General features: G+C 40.4%; 2 protein-coding genes across 4 annotated transcripts in view; one reads left to right on the top strand and one right to left on the bottom strand.

Moving 5' to 3' along the window:
* Window positions 1-510: 510 nt before the first annotated feature.
* Window positions 511-6,940, bottom strand: CHCHD7 (coiled-coil-helix-coiled-coil-helix domain containing 7). 2 transcript variants are annotated; one of them, XM_043601109.1, is made up of 4 exons: window positions 6,810-6,940; window positions 3,630-3,699; window positions 2,052-2,194; window positions 511-691 (listed from the first exon to the last, which is right to left on the bottom strand). In XM_043601109.1, exons 2-3 carry the CDS (start codon window positions 3,681-3,683, stop codon window positions 2,078-2,080), a joined length of 171 nt encoding a protein of 56 aa, XP_043457044.1. In that variant the 5' UTR covers window positions 3,684-3,699; window positions 6,810-6,940; the 3' UTR covers window positions 511-691; window positions 2,052-2,077. The 2 variants fall into 2 exon arrangements, with proteins under 2 accessions (XP_043457044.1, XP_043457043.1); XM_043601108.1 differs by having other exon boundaries at window positions 2,052-2,150; window positions 6,810-6,937.
* Window positions 6,941-7,266: 326 nt separating this feature from the next.
* Window positions 7,267-19,514, top strand: part of PLAG1 (PLAG1 zinc finger) — a 50,836-nt gene continuing 38,588 nt past the window's right edge. The window contains exon 1 of one of the 2 annotated variants that reach the window (XM_043601105.1): window positions 7,267-7,528. The gene's annotated coding sequence lies outside the window, so the exon portion shown is untranslated. The remainder of the gene's footprint in view (window positions 7,529-19,514) is intronic. The other variant, XM_043601106.1, reaches the window with a different exon arrangement.

Raw genomic sequence — 19,514 nt, 5'->3', positions numbered from 1 at the left:
GCCTAGTCAACATACTAACCTTATTTAAACAGAGGTAAGGGAGTGAAGCGAGGGTCGGGGTCTTGCTTTGCACTGAGCCCGAGATTTGAGGCCCGCCACCCAGCCACCCTGAACTCACCTTCCCGGGCTTCTGTCCGCCTCTCCACCGCCACCTCCGTACTCTTGGTGGTACAGTCTACAGACCACTCTCCAGACCCAGCTCGAGCTTTCCTCCCATCGCGTTGCCGTGCACGTCATTTCCCATCCTTGGAAACACCACCTTCCTTGTGCTGCCGCGCAGTCTTTCCTTGTCCTCTGTGCCCGTTACCCGCAGAAAAGCGGGACTCCTCATGTCACCTTTCCTAATGCTCCCTTACCTTCAGGAAGTAACGCGAACTCCGCGGCACGGCACAGCCAGCCGAGGCGGACCACCATCATGGCACTGAGCGCAAACACAGAGGACACGGGGCTAACTTAACTTTGTCTCCCCTTGTAGAGTTGGAGATCTGTCTGCGTAAGGCCCGAAAGGTGTTCAAAGGTCACAGTCACCGTTTATTAAAAATATTCATCTGCTTCTAAGTTAAATAAACAATTTTAATGCAAACAGTCAGTAGGGCATCTTTCCCATCGCCCCCAAGATCTCGTCCCTTTCTGCTGCTGTAGGCATAGACGGCTGCACTCCGTTCTGTCTTCTCTGGATCATGACAGAATTCTGCACGTAGGTTAAAAAAAAAAAAAAAAAAAAAAAAAAGGAAGAAGAAGAAACCAAAATCAGACACATATTAAATGCTCATCATTTACCAGTAATTGGTTATTACGTCCTCATAAGGGAAATTCTAAAAACCAAGTATAAAGAAAAACCAAAAAACTAATTCTCATTCTTCGGACAATATTTTCAAGCTATTAACAATTAAATAGAAGTGATTATTCTCATAGGAATCCATTGACAGTAACTGGGCTGGGAACATACTGTTTAAGTACGAGAGCACGGGAATCCAGTCCATCAAGAGGACCTACTAAGTGATTGCTAAATGAAACCAACAGTGAATTCAAAAGAGGGAAAGGAAGTAGCTGGATCCAGGGCTCAGAGAAAAAGAAATCATATACCGATGTCTCAAGAAAAAGGGGGGCATTTTAACTACCATGGGTGGTGGTGGGATAGGAGAAGGCAGAAATGGAAGCCTTACCCCCCCCCACCCCCACCCCACCCCCCGGTGAAACAAGAAAATCATTTGCTTTATTCTGGTCCTGGAAGCTCCAATGTGATTCTGAAAAAAGATGTCAGAGGGGCGGTAGCCCCAGGGTCTGGGTGCAGAATACAGTCCCTGGCTCCTTTGGCCCTGGAAGCCACAGGTGTGGTAAGAAGGCTCAGCTAGAGCCCAGGGTTAGTGGAAGTCAGTTTCCCCTGAGGCCCAGGCCCCAGCCTGGGCCAGAGAGGTCAAGGAAGAAGAGGGCTGGAGAGTCTGTTCAGTTCCTTAGCGATTGCACCCCAGGAGGGTGTGAGCCTAGGGTTACCTCCTCACCCTTCTCGGGGGGTACTAGGTTCCCGGGGCCACTTGACAGTCCCTAGGGGTTCAGCCTCGGGGCTCAGCCTTGGCAATCCCAGGGGTCCCTCGCCTTCCAGCTGCAGCTCCTCAAAGGATGAGCCAGTGGTGCCCGACTCACTATGGCCGTGCTCGCTGCGGGTGTCACCATCGTCCCAGCCACGGCTGCTCACCCCGGGGGACAGTGTGGCAGCTGAAGTCTGTGTTACGACAGAACAAGTTATGCAGTCTGCTCCTCTCCAGGAAAAGTAAAATTGTAACAAGCTTATTGTTTTAGGGCTGCAGATCTTACATGCATAGGAAGACCCACCTAAGTCAGAACTGCGTTGTTATTGCCCGGATGGAGTAGGAGGAGGAGGTGGCCAGTTAAGAGCTCTCAAGGATCCTTTAGGGTGCGCACAGGATAGAGCCAAAGTTAAGTTTCCCCAGTCATCACTAAGAAAAGACTGTGGGTACTGACTAAGTTTGGGCTTCGATTTCACGCCTCAGAGACGAGTTTTAACGCAAAGCTAACCGAGCTCGGCTTACCCAGAACTTCCGGCAGTTTTTGTACTTCAGGAAGTAAGTGGAACACTTTTCCCTGTCATAGTTATTTTCATCCATACATCTGGTAGAAGCATCAGATTCCTTAAATATGTAAGATAGGCATCATTTAGGGGGTGGAATGGGATCTAAACAAAAAAAAAAAAATCCCAAACTTCTGAGGCTCCTTCCCCCCAAAGCAGGTAACACGAACTCGCTCCTTTCTGTTCATTTTAACGAACGCGTCATGAACAAACACTGAATTATCTTTCTGACTATCCCAGGACTCATTCTGCTCAGAGCAGACATCTTCCTTTTCATAGTCTGGGTCAGTTTTCTGAATATCTGATCACAGGAACTTGAGCCGGAGCACTGACTGAGATCATTTACCCCAGTGAGTGTTTAACAAAGAAGCTAAGGCAAGGTGCAATGTGCTCGAAATCACTACCGCGCAGCATAGAGTCAAAACCCGGTCTCCCAGTTCCAAGTGCAGCTGTCCTGTTTTCCAGCTTTGACTTGGCTGTTTGATGTTAAGCTGGTTTCGAGATCCCAAGTAAGTCGCTAATAACTGGTCTACATCAAGGCAACTTAAATTACCACCACTCATCTCGATGTATTTTTGGCTATCACTCACACTGCATTACGCAAGTACATATACTATAACGTATGCCGTTTTAATAGATATCATTAATATCACTTCAAAACCTACGTGAGCAACACAGGGCTGTGAGTTCAAAGGAGAGTAGCAGCCATTTGGGAATTAAAATTAAGCTGTCTAAACCGGAAGTAGATTGGATAACAAACTTCAAAGTGAAAAGTAGGAATCTGAGAGGTCATCGAAGGGAAAGCGTTAACTAAAGGGGTAGGTAATTTGCTGCACAGCTCTAAGAAACACAGTCTATCTAGACAGACTGCATAAAGCTGTTGAAAACAGATCTGATACACGAAGCAAAGCTAAATTTCTACACCAAATATTTAACGAGTGTGTATATTTGAAAAACGTATATAGGATCAGGGAATAGCACCAGTCATGGGAGACTGCGTTATCCCAGGGTAACAAAGCCACAAGTCAGTATTGCTGGTCACACCACATACCTGCCAATAAAACCTCATTATTACAACAAAACGTTTTGCTTATATGATAACCTTTGTGGAAATCTTTAGGCTTTAAATGGGCACATTCTATTATAGGCCCTTATTCTCAGCCAGGCTGTCTCAAGGACATGATGAAATTATTGCTATTAAAACATAAATTTCAGTGGCAGTTTAAAAACATAGTTTGCAACTTTCCATTTCTGGACCAAAGATTTTCCTTGCTGTTAACCTATGCCTGTCTGGAGTTTCAGCGACAGCTAAATGCTTGCACGTTATACAAGCAACGGTAAACCCAGAAGAGGTGAATCTTTGTCAGCTAAATTATGAACACCTAAAAATGTTCTAGTGAAATAAGGATACGCTGGCCAGGAATCTTTTTTGTATTGAAATAACTTTATTCAAGAACCGCAGAAAACAGATACCCACAAAAGCAGAACAAGCCTGTTTTTCCAACTTAACCTCATGAAAATTAAAAGCAAACCACCTTACCGACAAGCAAGGGTTTATGTCTGGATCTCTCAGCCGCCGTCCTACCATAGGCATCCTAACGGGTTTCTGACTGCAGGCAGACATTGGAGAAAAGAGTTACATGGCAAATGAGAGAAAAATAAATCATACATCTCATTAGACCCACAAGTACTTGAAAAATTAATTTTGGCATAATGATTATCGAGTAAGGAACTTCATATGGCCTCTGTATTCTGAGAATAAACATTTGGACGTGTTTTTCCTTTGCACTGCCATGGTGCCTCAGCACAAGGGCCATATCTAAATTCGCCCGCTGCATGTTGATCATAATGCCCAAGAGGACAGCTCAGCTATAATATAATATAATTAGTTTATCTTTATTTCCAAAGGTGAAGCTGTGAAATGTCCTAACAAAACCTGAGAATACAGCGTGCATTCTAACAATTACTTCCTTATTGTACATCGATCAGCATATAAAATGAGTGTGGAGTCATTAAGACAACCCAACTTTAGCAAAAACATTTGTTAACTAAACTCAGAGTATGTACTCTGTAACCAGCACCAAGGTTGGCCAACATACCAAAAGAACAAAGTGACGGCTCAGCTGACATTTCGAAAAGTGAAAAAAGAAAAACTAAAGCTTTACTTCCAGGGGCGTCTTCTATTTAACGGATACTTCCCTTGGCTTAAAGGAAGTCACAGAATGTTACCGTGGTTCATTAATCTTCCGACTCAAGCCTTACACATACAGCTCTGCACAAGTCTTTATCGATTAAAGATTGATCACAGTTCCCTAACAGCCAACCGATGATGATTCTATCAAGTCACAGAGTACTTCCATAATAGGCATGTCAACTATCCTCTGGGACAACTGCTCTCTCTAATGGAGTTCAACCCAAATTGGTATGTCTACCATCTTCGAAGACATGTCATAGAAAGGAACCAAAAGAGAAAATGTTGAACAAAAACCAACAACGGTCAACACACTGTTAATTATTTTAAAGTGGCTTTTTTTGTTTTAATACATCGATATTCTATTGATGAGCCACCCACAAATATTTTTAAATGTTCTGCACTAAGTTTAAGAAGCTGAGTTAACCTGCTCTTGAATCCTGCTCTAGCTTAATCATCTTCCCCCTAAAGATTTAAGGAGAAACAAGCAACGATGCAATATGACACACAAAACACCGCCCAGCAAAGAACCGCCATCAGTCAGTTTGACCAAAGGTCAGAAATTTTGTATGAAAGGGTTTCTACTTTTCTGGCTCTGGACGACACCATCAAAAAAATATCTGTCATGTTAAAAGAAATAAGGGACACTCAGGAAAATCAATCAAACCCCGTAAGTTCCTAAAAAATGGAGGCATTTGCGGTCAAGGGTTACCTAGTTCAGAGACCAGGATGTCCAGGCTAAAGGAGATTAATCTTTACAAACAAGGATGGAAAAGAGTTTAGTTATTCCAGGATCCTTTAGATTTTAGGAATCCTCTAAGAAATTATTTCATTTTATGATTTTCGTTGATCAATACATGAATATACTTAGGGGTGCCTGGGTGGCTCAGCCGGTTAAGCATCTGACTCTTGATTTCGGCTCAGGTCTTGATCTCACAGGTTCGTGAGACTGAGCCCCGCACTGGCCTCCATGCTGATGGTGCAAAGCCGGCTTGGAACGTTCTCTCTCCCTCTCTCTCTGTCCCTCCCCTGTTCACACACGTTCTCTCTCTCTCTCAAAATAAACTTAAAAACAATACATGAATATACCTTAACAGAAACATCGAGGTAAAAAGGAATTTCAAGATGCTGTTCAATTGTATCTAGAAGCTTCTTCCTTTCCTGAATATGATTCTTTTGCAGGCTTGACTTCTTATGAAGAGATAACGATACTAAATAAACTCACATCCCTCTTTTTTTTTTAACATCCATCCTATGACATGAGAATACAGAACTCTGCTTAGCTGTTCATACTCCTTATATATCATCTCAACAACGATCAGCTTGGGGCAAAATTCAGGTTGCATGCCTTACATGAAACTGCACTTGCACTGCATTTTAAAATCATCACCAATCAAGAATTCAAGAATTCTTTGATAAAAATAACACCTGGGTAACATCACATATACACAAAATCAGGTTTGCGGCATGAAGTTATTCACATTTCATTTCCTTTCTCTTCCGGATTCTAAATACAAGTCAAAGTAAGTTTGGATTTCTAAATGTCACTTTCTTTGCATGAATCCTCAAGTATCACTGGAAATGAAGAGGAAATGTCAATTTACAGTGAGGAAAAGGGCTAAAGGGAAGATCGAGTGTTCCGCTAGAGAGGGCTTATCTGCTTACTTTCTGAAGGCACGAAGCAAATATTACAAAGCAAGTTCTTCTTGCAGAGGACAGACAGAAAGAAAACCAAAGATGTGAGGGAGGGGTCACAAAAGCACAGCACATTTGAGGACTAACTCTAAAAATCTCTCCAAAAGGCAAACTGTAAAAAAAAATATATATATATATGTCTTGATTTCCCATCCAGTTCACATCCCCACTCCCCAACTAGCTTTGAAAGGCAAGGGAAAGGGAACGATAGGGAACACGTTCATGCCCACATGCTGGTCAGAGCCCAGGCAAAGGTCTGTGGGTCTGATACAACGCAGATGCAACTAGCAGGAAGCTGAAACACGTTATGCCAGAGCCCAAAGCCCTTAACCCACTGCTGGGTGCAGAAAGGCAGGGTCAGGAAGTCAGCATGGCATAGCGGGGCGGAGCGGGGAAGTCGAATGGAGAAACTGGCTGCGAGTCCGCGGCCTCGCTGCCTTCCGCGATGCTGCCTGTCGGTTTAACGGTGGACGGCGGGCACAGGTGAACACACCTTGCTTTGACCTTGGATGGAGCCGAGTGGGGCAGGGGGAAAGGAAAAGGCAGGAAATTGGAGGTGGGGGTAGGCAATGACGCCCCAAAGGCCGAGAGACAGAGTGAAGAAAGAGCTAGGGGTGCCCAGGCAGGCCGAGGGTCACCTTCCTCGTCCCCAGCCCGGATAAACCCGAATCGTGGGGAGAAAGAGGGACAGGAAGGGGCCCGCGCTGAGGCAAGGCCTGGTGGTAGGGGCTTCACACCGAAGGAGTGGATTCGGGCCCCGCGGTGGCCCAGGTGCACCCCTCTCTTCTTGCATCCCTGCAGCCGCCGCGGAAGGAGGGGCGGGGGACCACTCACCTCGGGCCGCCGCTTCGCCAGCGCCCAGGCCGTCTCCAGCTCCAAACACGTCAATGGCTCACGCAGCTGGACCTTAAGTAGCGCGCATCCCAACGTGCTGCCCCCGCTCCCCGGCGGCCGCCGGCCCAATCGACGCGCGCCGCCGCCAGACTGACAGCCGAGCCGGGCCCTGCCGGGCGGGGGCGGGCGGGTCTCGCCCCGCCCCCAGCCGGCGGGAGGAGGGCCCAGGCGGGAGGAGTGGGCGGGGCGGAGCCCGCGGTGCCGCCCCTTTCCCCCGCCCCGCCGCGCCCCCCGGGCCGAGGCCCGCCTCTTAACACTTCGGCTTGACAGGCGGCACCGCCGCCCAATCGGCGGGCCCGTCCCTGGCGGCGGCGGCGCCTAGTGGCCGGCCCCGGGGCGGAGCGCGCGCGGGGGGCGGGCACAGCGGCGGGCGGGGACCGGGGGCGGGCCGGCGGGAGGCGGGGGTGGCGGCCGAGCTAGCCGGGGGAGGCGGCGGTGGGCGCGACGTCGGCGGCGGCGGCGGCGGCGGCGGCAGCGGCAGCTGCAAGTTGGGCTGCAGGGGCAGCGCATACACTACAATGGCTGCTGGAAAGAGGCGTAAGGAAACAATTTCCAGGCCCGCCGCGTCCAGCCCGAAATATGAGAAAAAAATTATTAGAAATTCCGCGGGCGGTGTAAAGGCGGCGGACGGGCCGGAGGGAGGATGTTAAAGCCCCGCGGTGAGTTCTCCCGGGGTCCGGGGCGGCGGAGAGGCGTTTAGCGGGAGAAATATCAGGGTTATTTAAATTATGGGACTAGCCGAGGGGGCAGAGGAGCAGCGGCGGCGGCAGGAGGAGGAAAAGTTTGTGCTACTCTCAGCCCCTGCTCAGGACCCCAGAGAGAAAAATAATAATAAAAAATAAAATAAAATAATTAAGCGGGGGTGTGAGGACTCCCGAAGTCGCTTCTGACAGGGCAGGGGGCGATGCGGCTGGAGACCCAAAGGTGAGGTCGGTGGGAAAAAAAAAAAACCCCTTTATTCAGGGTCTGGAAAGTTTGAAAAGTTTTCCTCCTCCTCCTCCTCCTCCTCTCTGGTGCTGTGAATATTGTGACAGCGGCAGCGGCAGCAGCGAGAGCGGAAGACATTAGAGACCCGAAAAATAAGGGAAAAATTAATATAAATTCAGTTTTGAGAGTAAACTCTCCGCATTTTCCACCAAAACATCCCGGGGGAAGGTCGCTTCCCAAAGGGCCTGGCGGAAACCCGCAGTCGGCAATATTTGGGGGGCACTTTGAGTGACTTGGGGTAACTTTGCCCCTTTTTCAAAAGAGGTTTTTCTTTTTTGGAGAAATGAATTTGTTTTTGCCCTTTCCTCAGGTGGGCGAGTCGGGGTCGGGGTGCGGGGTCTGCGGGGAGGTGTGAGCCCTGGATGTGTGGCTGCGAGGGGGGGGTAGGGGGAGGGGGTGCTAAATGAAAGCAGGAGATCTGCACAGAGCAGGGACAGCTTGTTGTCAGTATCATAAACAACCAAAATGGAGGGAGAACTCAGGCATATAACCAAATAAAAATTTTTTAAAAATCGCAAAAAATCCCTAAAAATCCGGGATGCTCCCCCTTTTCTCGCTAAAGGTAAAAGTATGAACCGCCTTTCCCCTGAAGTCCATTTTGACTTTGCAGGGACCAAGGAGTTAATATTTATTTATTTTTTAAAACTTTCGAAGGGCAAAAGCCTTTTATAACTCAACCGACAATGAGAAAACGTGAAAATCCGATGCAAGAGAAGGAGGGGGAGGGAGGGGGGAGGTGGTAGTGCAGAAACTGCTAAACTTATTGGTAATGTGGACTGATCTGAGATAAGATAAACACTATATTTGCTATTTTATAACTCTCTTTTAATGATCTTTGCGGGGTGGGTGGTTTTTTTTGGTGGAAAAAAAAGTGATGCCATTTTCTTAATAGAGTTAATACGTGTGATTGGAAGAATAAACCTTTCCGGCTTTAGATTGCATTTTCGTCGCATTTATGTTTCAGGTTTTGTTAGTGGCTCCCTCCTTTCTTTAATCTGGGCTGTACAGAGGAGGGGTAGAGAGGTGATGTTGCACAGAGAGGCTGGAGTGCAAGACTGGAGCACCTTTTGGGGAGGGGTGGGGAGTTGCTTGGTTTCTCCCTTCCTGACCCGTTTGCTTCACCTGTTCATCCTTAGTAAAGAATATTAAGCTGAAGTTTTCTGGTTTTACGTATATAAAAGGATGGTGCCTCTTGCATCACATTGAAGTTAATGGGAAAGTGCTGCTGATGTTGGTTCCACGTGGGATATGGGACAGAGCAGGGCATTTTAAAGGGACAGCTTCTCTTTTCTTGTGATTTTCATCACCTACACAGAATCCCTGTCTGAGGACCAAAAGCAGAGGTGCTGGGAGGGTGTGGTGAGGGAAGAGCCTTCTCTTTCCACTACTCGAGTGCAGCCACCTTTAGGAGTGATGGAGGGAAAGGAGGGATAAACAGGCTCACCAGAAGATGGACATTGTGTAGATTAGTTTGTATCCAAGCTGTTCTTTTGTGTAACAAGCCTCCCAGGAACTTTTCATGTTACATTTCTTTGCTTTGGAAGCTGGTTTTGGAAGGATTTGTGGAAAAATGGAAATAGTTTAAGGTGTGTGGTGTAATGGTATAGCATTATTGAACAGTTATGAATTCTGTGCAGCAAGATCAAAGAGCTGTGTATGCCCATAATGTGATTTTACAGCCATTTTGTAAAAGCTGTAAAATACCTAATATTCAATTTGGCTTAAGGTACATTGAGGACTTCTGGTTGAAAACTGCAGACAGAGTGGTGGAGATTCTTTTACACTGTAAGCAGTAGGCATTTCTTTAAGGGGAAAAAAAAAGCACATCCACCAACACCATGGAAAAGTTTACGTAGACCCATTTTTAAAGCCCATCCTATACATGTGCTGGAACTCTGCTACTTTGAAATTAAAAGGTTTTAAAATCCTGAGACCTGTCAGTCTGCATCTTTTCAGTTGAATTTATTTGTGTTATTTGCCAGGAAATGTTTACTGATCATAAACTACTATTGACTCTAATGGTTTACATGTTCACAGTATTTTCAAAAATTAAAATGTGCCCATTGTCAGCTGTGCTCTATTTGAGATTAAGGTTACTCTCAGAGAGAATTTACTTGGGCTCTGTTTTCCACAGGTATATGGAGTTCTGAAATAAATGCCTATTTTCTTTTGTTTTTTTTATGAGTTATAGCAATGGATTAAAATTAGAGCTGGATTTTTAGACTTCTTACACAGAATATTTTTTCCTTCCATACTGTACAAACAGATTATTGTTTTGAAGCTCATTGTATGTTAACGTGTGTTCACAGCTGAGCCCCTATCTGCACCTTTCTGTAAATACCTCCCTAACAGCATTACATCGGTGTAGTGTTTGAGTACATCATCTTGTGGTTTCTGATTTTGGAAGCAATTATAACTTTCTAAGAACTCATTAAAAATTATTCCCAAGAACCACTGTAAAATCAAAACTGATTGGAAAGTGATTAAACTATCAATGGGAAAGAGTAATTTCCCCTTCCCCAAAATAATCATCTGTCCAGGGGTTTCAGAACGCCATTAATATTTCTAGAACCTTTGAAATACATTTTACATTTTCATTGTATTTTGGCTGGAGACAGTTCCATTAACTATAAGTAGTCAGGGCTAGGCTATGTGTTTAAAATAAATGAGACCTTTACATCTTGAATGCTTGCCACTTTGATAAACTAGATAGTAATATCATTAAATTCAGTTTCTGTAAAAGTGAAGGAAAAGTATTTTGCCACTTGCATTAGACTATTGAGTTATTCAGTTTGTTTGGACACTTCAAGTTATGATGAGTGAGTTGTCAACCTAAATAAAAGTGCTGGTATTGTGATTTTTTTTTCCCCCTTTCCCACAAAGGGTGGTATAAAACTTTCTTCGTGTTTGGGGTTTACTCGGCTAGCTACTTAACTGAATTAGAAAATGCACTGAGAGTGTACAAAGTATAAAAATCTGTAATTCCTTAGAGAGTCTTATTTGGATAGGACACAGCATAATATCTAATTTGAATTGGTTGTATTGAGCTTTTTAAATGTCTTAGATACACTACCTGTTGAACATACTTTTTCTGAAGCTACTGCTAAATTATACAAATTTACAGAAATAATCTAAGGATAGTGTACACTCAAACTCTTTATTTCAGTTAGCATTAGAGAAACCTCCTAGTTTGAGGTTCTTATTTGAAATTTATATGCCTAATTCTGCTCTTTGAAATTCTATAAGGAATTTAGCACTGTGGAAGATAATTTATAAATGTGGGCTAATACTGACAAAATTCTGTATCTGTATATTTATTATAACCAACATATTTTAGTAAACAGATGTCTTACAGCTAAATAGTGAATTTGCTTTTATCAAAATAGTTTAAAAAGTTTTAAGGATACTCTTTGTGTTTTAGTATCCTACGAAAGTGGGAATTTTTTCCTCATTTTTAACACAATTGTATACATTTTGGTTGGTATTCTGGAAATTTTCCTTTCTGAGGATTAAATTGTTGTTTGCTAAATGAAATGTAATGCTCCTGTCTTTGACATTTGAAAAGCCAAATATCTGAAACCTATATCTATAGCTAGCTGTCTTTTAAGTTTTGTTTCAATAATCATTTGCCCCTTGAACTGTGTAATCAAAATATTGGTTCCTTCGAGGAATGTTTTAATATTCTTTATTTAGAATCCTGTTTTTTGGAAAATTAAAATATATAAAAAATTACCTGTTACACACACATTCATCCACACACACACACAAACCCAAGAAACAAGTTTCACTGAATGAGTTTACTTACACTGCCTGGATTACTTTTTCTTTTTTTGTGTGTTTCCAAATGTATAGGAAATAAATATAAATTTTTTCTCTTTGTATTGATAATATCGTAGATTCTTTAGTTATTTGAGTAAGGGAAGAGTTTCAGAAGAAGGAAAAACAACTGAATGTGTACAACAAAATCCAAGATAGTGAATATGTTAAAGGTAAAAGGGTTATAAATTGTCCCTTGAGCCATGTTTTAAATGTTTTAAGACCCTGATAAGCACCTTTTCTGAGACATCAAATACTTGGAATATGTATCAGCCACTGCAAAAAAACAAAAGTGGACCTTTAATTTCTTTAATTTTAACAGGAATTAATGCAGGCAGCATATTTAACCAATTAGTTAGTGTTTAGGTAGCCTTGGAAAAGTATTTACAAATAAGTTAAATGTGAGGGCAGGGTACATTGGATTGATAAATTGCAAAGTGAACTATGATTTTAGAATTCGTGTGTGGGAATTCTTTTCCAGTTTACGATAAGACCACTTTGGAGGTAACTAATTTTTACTTCTTGCGTTTATTTCAGTGCCCAAATTTTTTGAAATGCCTGAACCTGACATCTACTGTATTACCACTTTTCGTTTGTAACAGGACAGCTTTTCTATTTCATTAGCAGCTTTCATTTCCAGGCATAATTTGAGAAATTAAATGAAAATGTTTAGATCATAATATTTTATGAAAGTATTGGTGTGTAGTTGTTCACGTTTGATGTTACAAGAACTATATGAAGTACAAAAGCCTCCTAGAAGTTATGACACAGACATAATTTGATTTTTGCTTTTAACTCGCTTGGCCTGCTGTCCAGGGGTGTGCATTCTCCTCAGTAGGTACACCTGCCCCTGCCTCCCCTCTCCACAGTGGTATGGGCAAGTACAGGGCTGTGGGGCACCACCGAGGGTGCTTTGGCATTTTTGTTTTCTGTATGTTTGGTATTTTTGTTTTGTGTGTGTATTGTTGTTTGTGGTCATTAGGGTGTCAAGGCTTTTGCTTTTTTTTTTTTTTTAATTTGTAATCCTTATCAGAAACCAGCAATCCATTTTTGTAAAACAAATAATTTCTCATCTTCAAAAAGGGAGGTGGTGTGCATTAAAATTGTTAGTGTTTAAAAGTCCCTGGATGTCTTGTAAACAGAGTTACTGCAGGATCATGGCGTTAAAACTAACCACAGTGTGCGTTGGGAATTGGAGATGACTACCTAAGAAAATGTGTGTGCCTATGTAAAATGGGTGAATTTAGGCAATTATGTCCTAGGTTAATGGGATAAGCAATTTGCTTGAAATGTTTCCTTGCAGTTTTTTTTTTTTTAAGTGAAATTTTTTTCCTAATCTAAAAACCCAGAAAACCTAGAACTGTAAAGGTGCTAGAAAGTCTTTTAGGTGCCTTTTAAAAATAAGAGTTTAAGTAGTGAAAGTGTATAACAGGAACATAAGAATGGACTAAAATGCCCAAAATTGTTGGGAAAGAAGTAAGTAGATGAGAATTTCAGAATAAAATAAAAATCATGGTAAATTTAAAAATTGACTTATGTGAATAAAGAATAACTAATTCCAGAGCAAAAATAATAAATTTACCCCCCCAAAAGAGAGAGGTAATTGGGGGAATCTATAAGAGAGTGTTTTTAAAACAAATTGATGACTTTATGATAACCTTTTAAAAATAGGTTCCTCCAAAGCCTTTCCTCTGTGTCTTCTTAGATTTGAATCAAACTAAATTAAATTCTAAGAATAGTTTGTAGTGGTTTTTTTCAATTCTTTAAATTCAAGTAAGGAAAAATGATTTTCTTGCTATTTTTAAAAAATGTTAAAAGATTGTTTTAACTGTGTACTTAAGTGAAGTGTTCTGAAAAACCTTAGAAAATATTGAAAATTATTTTCTCCACTCTTCATCAGAAATTTTAAAGCTTTCTGTTAGGTTAATGAAATAGATTTTTAAAACGTAGGCTAAGAACCAGGTACTTTGTAGACTTTTTTTTAGGGCAATTTAAATCATTTCCTACAGACTTAATAACATTTAAAAAGCTTTTCACAAGGTAAAGATAAGAACATTCAACAAAGTTCTTAATTTCTGGAATGTTTTTGAGTGTCTGCTGACAGTTAAAGGAAATTTTTCTTTCCTATTTATGAAGTAGCAATTGATTTTCTGAAGGAGAATCTAGACTTACTATAGTGTTATGTTCCCGGGTCCAAGTTTCCTTTAGCATGAGAAGGTATTTTGAGGGTAGAGGAGGCATCTTCTCCTAAAGGGCGACCGAATCCTCTGCAGATTGTGAACGATGATCTGTCCTTGCACAGTCTTGAACTCTACCTTTTTTGAGAATGAGAGACTCGTGTTAGACTTTCAGTTAACAAATACTTGAATTATTGTCTCAAGCCAATATCGAAACTGTACATGTGCCTGTTGATTCCTTATGATATCCTAGCTTCTAAAAAGTTTCTGAATATGGGACTATGAATTCTCAGATGAAATGCTACAGTTAAAGGACTGCCATCAGTTTTTTTGTTGTTTTTTAATTTCTGTCTTTTTGATCAACAGTTAGGCAGTAGAGCCTTTCATTTTGAGATATATTTTTGGAGACTGTTAAACTAGAAATCAGTCGGAGAATGAGGGACTTAGCTCCTTTGGCTAAAAGGCAAGCTGAGAAAATGTTTTCATCAGTTTTGTTCACTAAAATATATTAGTAAAAAGTTGATTGAATCGTTCTTGATCAGAAGAATTTTAAGAAACGGAACCTGGAAACTTAAGGTAGTTCAGACACTCAGGTTAAAAATAACACCAGTTGAATTTTAGTCTGCTACATTTTCTCAGTAATTTGATTTTATTTTCTTGAATTGTCTCAAAGCTGGAATTACATAGTGCCCATATCCCTATCCACCATACCCTAAAAGGATGAGAATAATAGGGTTTTTTTTTTTAAATCAACTTTAGCCAATGAAATGAAAATACAGTTTTATTTAAGGGTAATGTTATCTTTCTTAAGCTTTTTGTATTTCCTAAAGTATAATTTCTGTAACCGTTCCATTCCAAAGAAGAGAAATTAGCTCCTTTACTTTGAAATTGAATTTGTTCTAAATTTGCAGCTTATGAGAGTTGGTTCTTTATATAGCTGAATAAGATCTATTATAACCTTAAAAAGAAATATTCATGTGACCAGTATATGTTATTATAAACTACACCTCAAATATGAATTCACTTTCTTTGTATTTCTAACCTTATTTTCTGAGTAAATCTGAGAAAATATTTTTTATGTGTTTTTCTAATTTGTTATTGTCTGAGGTCATTTCATTGGGTAAAATTTCAACCTTGGTTATGTTACACTTCTAATAGTGGTATTTTATTTGCAGATCACTATTCAGATGCTTAGGGTTTCAGCTCTAAACAGAATTAGCCATCTAAGAAAATAGGTAGGTTTATTATACCAAGCGGCGTAGAAGATCCCTGCTAGGTCTTATTTGGAAGAGTTTAAAACGTTTCTGAGGAGGAAAATGCCTCAAAGAGAGGGTGCTCTTCCAACAACAGTGGGTGATATTTTATGCCTTTCTTGTTCTGCTTCATAAACCTTGAGCATCCTTGGAGCTACTGTCATCCAAACAAATAACTGAGTTAACTATGCCCTGGGCAAAGCACATGTACCAGGCTCAGCTTTTAAGGTAATTTGCTTTACTTTACTTTTAAGAGAAATGTGTAAGGCAAATGAATATTCCTTAGCAATAATTTTTCACACATTACCTTTTAAGAGGTTATACATGCACAGTATATTATCCTAAATCCAAATGAATCTGATTATCAAGGAATCGATGTAATTCGACACAAAACGAGGGTTTTAAATATTGGGATAACTTGATGCACTGCTGAAATTTAGGAATTTTCATTGAAAGTTGTTTCTGTACCTGAATTTATTTTTATATGCCTAGGATTTTGTAAACAAAGTGAAGACCTATAAATCTGACGCTTTGTAGAAGTTCATAAACGTCTGTTTTTTTACACAGTGTGTATATATTTTTCAAATACAGGCACGCAATTACTTAGAAAATTATAATATTTGATTATTGCAGTTATTTTTGAAGGAAAAATGGTGACAAATGGGTTAGAAGTAACTTTATGCCAGTTGAATATCCACTGCATTTGAAATTTTTAATCATTAAGCATTTAAGACTCTTGGGGATATTTCAGTTCTTTTTAAGTAGTGTTACAGATGTTTTCCTGAAAAGTCTCCCTTTTTGGACATTATAACATAATTAAAGCAAGTGTTTTAAAACTTTAACTGCCTTTACCTAATCACAGCATTTTTGCTCCCAAGATCCTATCATTCTTAAAAGAAGTTTCTATCTTGAAGCACTTTTAATCATAGCTCGGGTCATCTTTTTTAAATATGCACTAGGCTTCTCTTGTTTCTTCAGGTAGGCTTTTATCACTATGAACTTCCCTCTTAGAACTGCTTTTGCTGCATCCCATACATTTGGTAGGTTACGTTTCCATTTTCATTTGTCTCTTTTATTTCTCTTTTGATTCCACCTTTGACCAGCAAGTTGCTGGTCGTTCAGTAGCATGTTGCTTATTAATCTTGTGTGAATTTTCCAGTTTTCCTCATGTAATTAATTTCTAATTTCATACCATTGTGGTTAGGAAAGATGATGCCTGATACGATTTTAATCTTCTTAAGACTTTTTGGGGGTCTAATATATGATCTCTCTTGGAAAATGTTCCGTGTGGACTTAAGAATGTTGCTTTTGATGGAATGTTCTGTGAATATCTGTTAAGTCTATCTAGTCTAACGTGTCATTTAAGGCCAGTGTTTCCTTATTGATTTTCTGTCTGGATGATCTATCCATTGATGTAAGTTAGGTAGTAAAGCCCCTTACTATTGTATTGTCGTTTATTTCTTCCTTTATGCCTGTTACCATTTGCTTTATTTTTTTAGGTACTTCTATTTGGGGTACATAAATGTGTACAAATGTTACATCTTCTTGTTCAAATGAACAATCTAACTTTACACCTCAGGGAACTAGAAAAGGAACAAATGAAACCCAGTGGAAGAAAGGAAATAACATCTATTAGAGGAGAAGTAAATGAAAGAGACTAAAAGGACAATAGGAAAGATCAGTGAAACTAAGCTGATTCTTGAAAAGATAAAATTGACAAACCATTAGCTAGACTCACCAAGAAAAAAAGAGAAGACTCAAATCAGAAGTGGAAAAAGGAGATACAGAAATACACAGAAATACAAAAGATTATGAGTACCATGAACAATTATATGGCAACAAATTGGATGACTGAGAAAAACAGATAAATTCCTAGAGGCGTACAACCTACCCAAACTGATTCATGATGAAATAGAAAATCTGAACAGACCAATCAGTAGTAAGGGGATTGAGTCACTAAACAAAAATTTTTCAAGAAACAAAAGTCCAGAACCAGATGGTTTCACTAGTGAATTCTACCAAACATTCAAAGAAGAATTAATACTAATCTTTCTCAAATTGTGCCCAAAAATAGAAGAGGAGGGTACTCTTCCAAACTCATTTTATGAAGCCAGCATTACCTTGATACCCAAAGTAAACAGGATGCCACAAGAAAAAAATTACATATTAATATCCTTGTTGAACATAATATAAAAATCCCCAACAAAATGGTAGCAAACTGAATTTAACAATACGTTAAAAGAATCCTATTACCATGATCAAGTGGGATTTATTCCAGGGATACAAGGATGGCTCAACAGTCACAGATCAGTCAGAATGATAACCACATTAATAAGAATGAAGGATAAAAGTCATGTGACCATCTCAGTAGATGCAAAAAAAAACATTTGAAAAAATGCAGCATCTATTTATGATAAAAACTGTCAACAAAGTGGGTATAGAGTAATGTGTCTCAACATAATAAAAGCCATATAGGATGAGCCCACAGCTAGCATCATATTCAGTGGTGAAAAGCTGAAAACTTTTCCTCTAAGATCAGGAACAAGGCAAGGATGCCTAGTCTTGCCTCTTGTATGCAACATGGTATTAGAAGTTTTAGCCAGAGAAATTAGGCAAGAAAAAGAAATAAAAGACAGGCATTTAAATTGGAAAGAAAGAAAAAAAACTGTCCACTATTTGCAGATGGTGTGATATTATATATATGGAAACTCCATCAAAAAGCTATTAAATTTAATAATCAAATTCAGTGAAGTTTCAGGATACAAACTCAATATATAAAAATCTATAATGTATCTGTACGCTAATAATGAACTATCAAAAAGAAATTGAGAAAACATCACCTTTTGCAATTGCATCAAAAAGAAAACCTAGGCATAAATTTAACCAAGGAACTGAAAGACCTATATATTGAAAACTAGAAAACACAAGAGAAATTGAGGAAGATACAAATAAATGGAAAGATATTCCATGCTCATGGATAAGAAAAATTAATATTGGTCAGACGTCCATACTGCCCAAAGCAATCTACACATTCAGTGCAATCCCTGTTAAAATTCCAAGGGCATTTCTCACAGAAACAGAACAGATAATCCCAAAATTTGTATGGAACCACAAGATACCAGATAGCTGTGAAGTAGTCTTGAGAACAACAAAGCTGGAGGCATCAAATTTCCTGATTTCAAACTATATTACAAATCTGTAGTAAAGCGGTATGCAAAAAAAAAACAGTATGGTATTGGCATAAAACACACACATGTATCAATGGAACAGAATCGAGGGCCCAGAAATAAACCCACACACATATAGCCAATTAATTTATGACAGAGGAGCCAAAAATACAACGAGGAAAGATCACTCTCTTCGATAAACGGTACTGGGAAAACTGGGCAGCCACATACAATAGAATGAAACTGGACCACTACCTTATACCATACACGAAGATTAACTAAAAATAGATTAAAGGCTTGAATGTGAGACCTGAAACCGGGACATCTGGGTGGCTCAGTTGGTTAAGTGTCCAGCTCTTGATTTTAGCTCAGGTCACCATCTCATGGTTCCTGAGTTCGAGCCCCGCGTTGGGCTCTGCACTAGCAGCGGGGGGAGCCTGCTTGGGATTCTCTCTCTCTCCCTCTCTTATTGTTCTTCCCCCCACTGGTGCTCTCTTTCTCTCAAAATAAATAAATAAACTTTAATTTTTTTTTTTTTTTAAAGAAGACCTGAGACCTTAAAACTTCTAGAAAAAAAAAAAGGCAATAAGCTCCTTGGCATAGGTCTTTGGTGATGATTTTTAAAAATCTGACACCAGGGGCGCCTGGGTGGCGCAGTCGGTTAAGCATCCGACTTCAGCCAGGTCACGATCTCGCGGTCCGTGAGTTCGAGCCCCGCATCAGGCTCTAGGCTGATGGCTCAGAGCCTGGAGCCTGCTTCCGATTCTGTGTCTCCCTCTCTCTCTGCCCCTCCCCCGTTCATGCTGTCTCTCTCTGTCTTAAAAATAAATAAACGTTGAAAAAAATTTTTTTTAAATCTGACACCAAAAGCAAGAGCAACAAGAGAAAAAAATAAGTGGAACTACATCAAACTGAAAAGCTTGTAGGCACCAAGAAAACCAACAAAATGAAAAAACAACCTACTAAATGGGAGAAAATATTTGCAAATCATTTATCTGATAAAATCATTTATCTGCTAATGCCCAAAATATATATGAACTTACACAGCCCAGTTGCAAAATAAACCAAACAATTTAGTTAAAAAAATGGACAGAGGATCTGAATGGACATTTTTCAAGTGAAGACGTGCACATCACCAACAGGTACATTGAAAAGATACTCAGCATCACTAATTATCACAGAAATGCAGATCGAAACTACGATGAAATATCACTTCACACCTGTTAGGGTGGCTGTTTCAGAAAG

The sequence above is a fragment of the Prionailurus bengalensis genome, chromosome F2 (genome assembly GCF_016509475.1).
Source record: "Prionailurus bengalensis isolate Pbe53 chromosome F2, Fcat_Pben_1.1_paternal_pri, whole genome shotgun sequence".
NCBI lineage: Eukaryota > Metazoa > Chordata > Mammalia > Carnivora > Felidae > Prionailurus > Prionailurus bengalensis.
Note: the sequence above shows the minus strand (reverse complement) of the source record. Positions and strands in the feature narration are given on the sequence as shown.

Coding starts and splice junctions, on each gene's coding strand:
- CHCHD7 (XM_043601108.1), bottom strand. CDS start 3,683: ATGCCTATGGTAGGACGGCGGCTGAGAGATCCAGACATAAACCCTTGC. Junction 2,151..3,629: donor ACATAAACCCTTGCTTGTCG/GTAAGGTGGTTT, acceptor TACATATTTAAG/GAATCTGATGCTTCTACCAG. Junction 692..2,051: donor AAAACTGCCGGAAGTTCTGG/GTAAGCCGAGCT, acceptor ACCTACGTGCAG/AATTCTGTCATGATCCAGAG.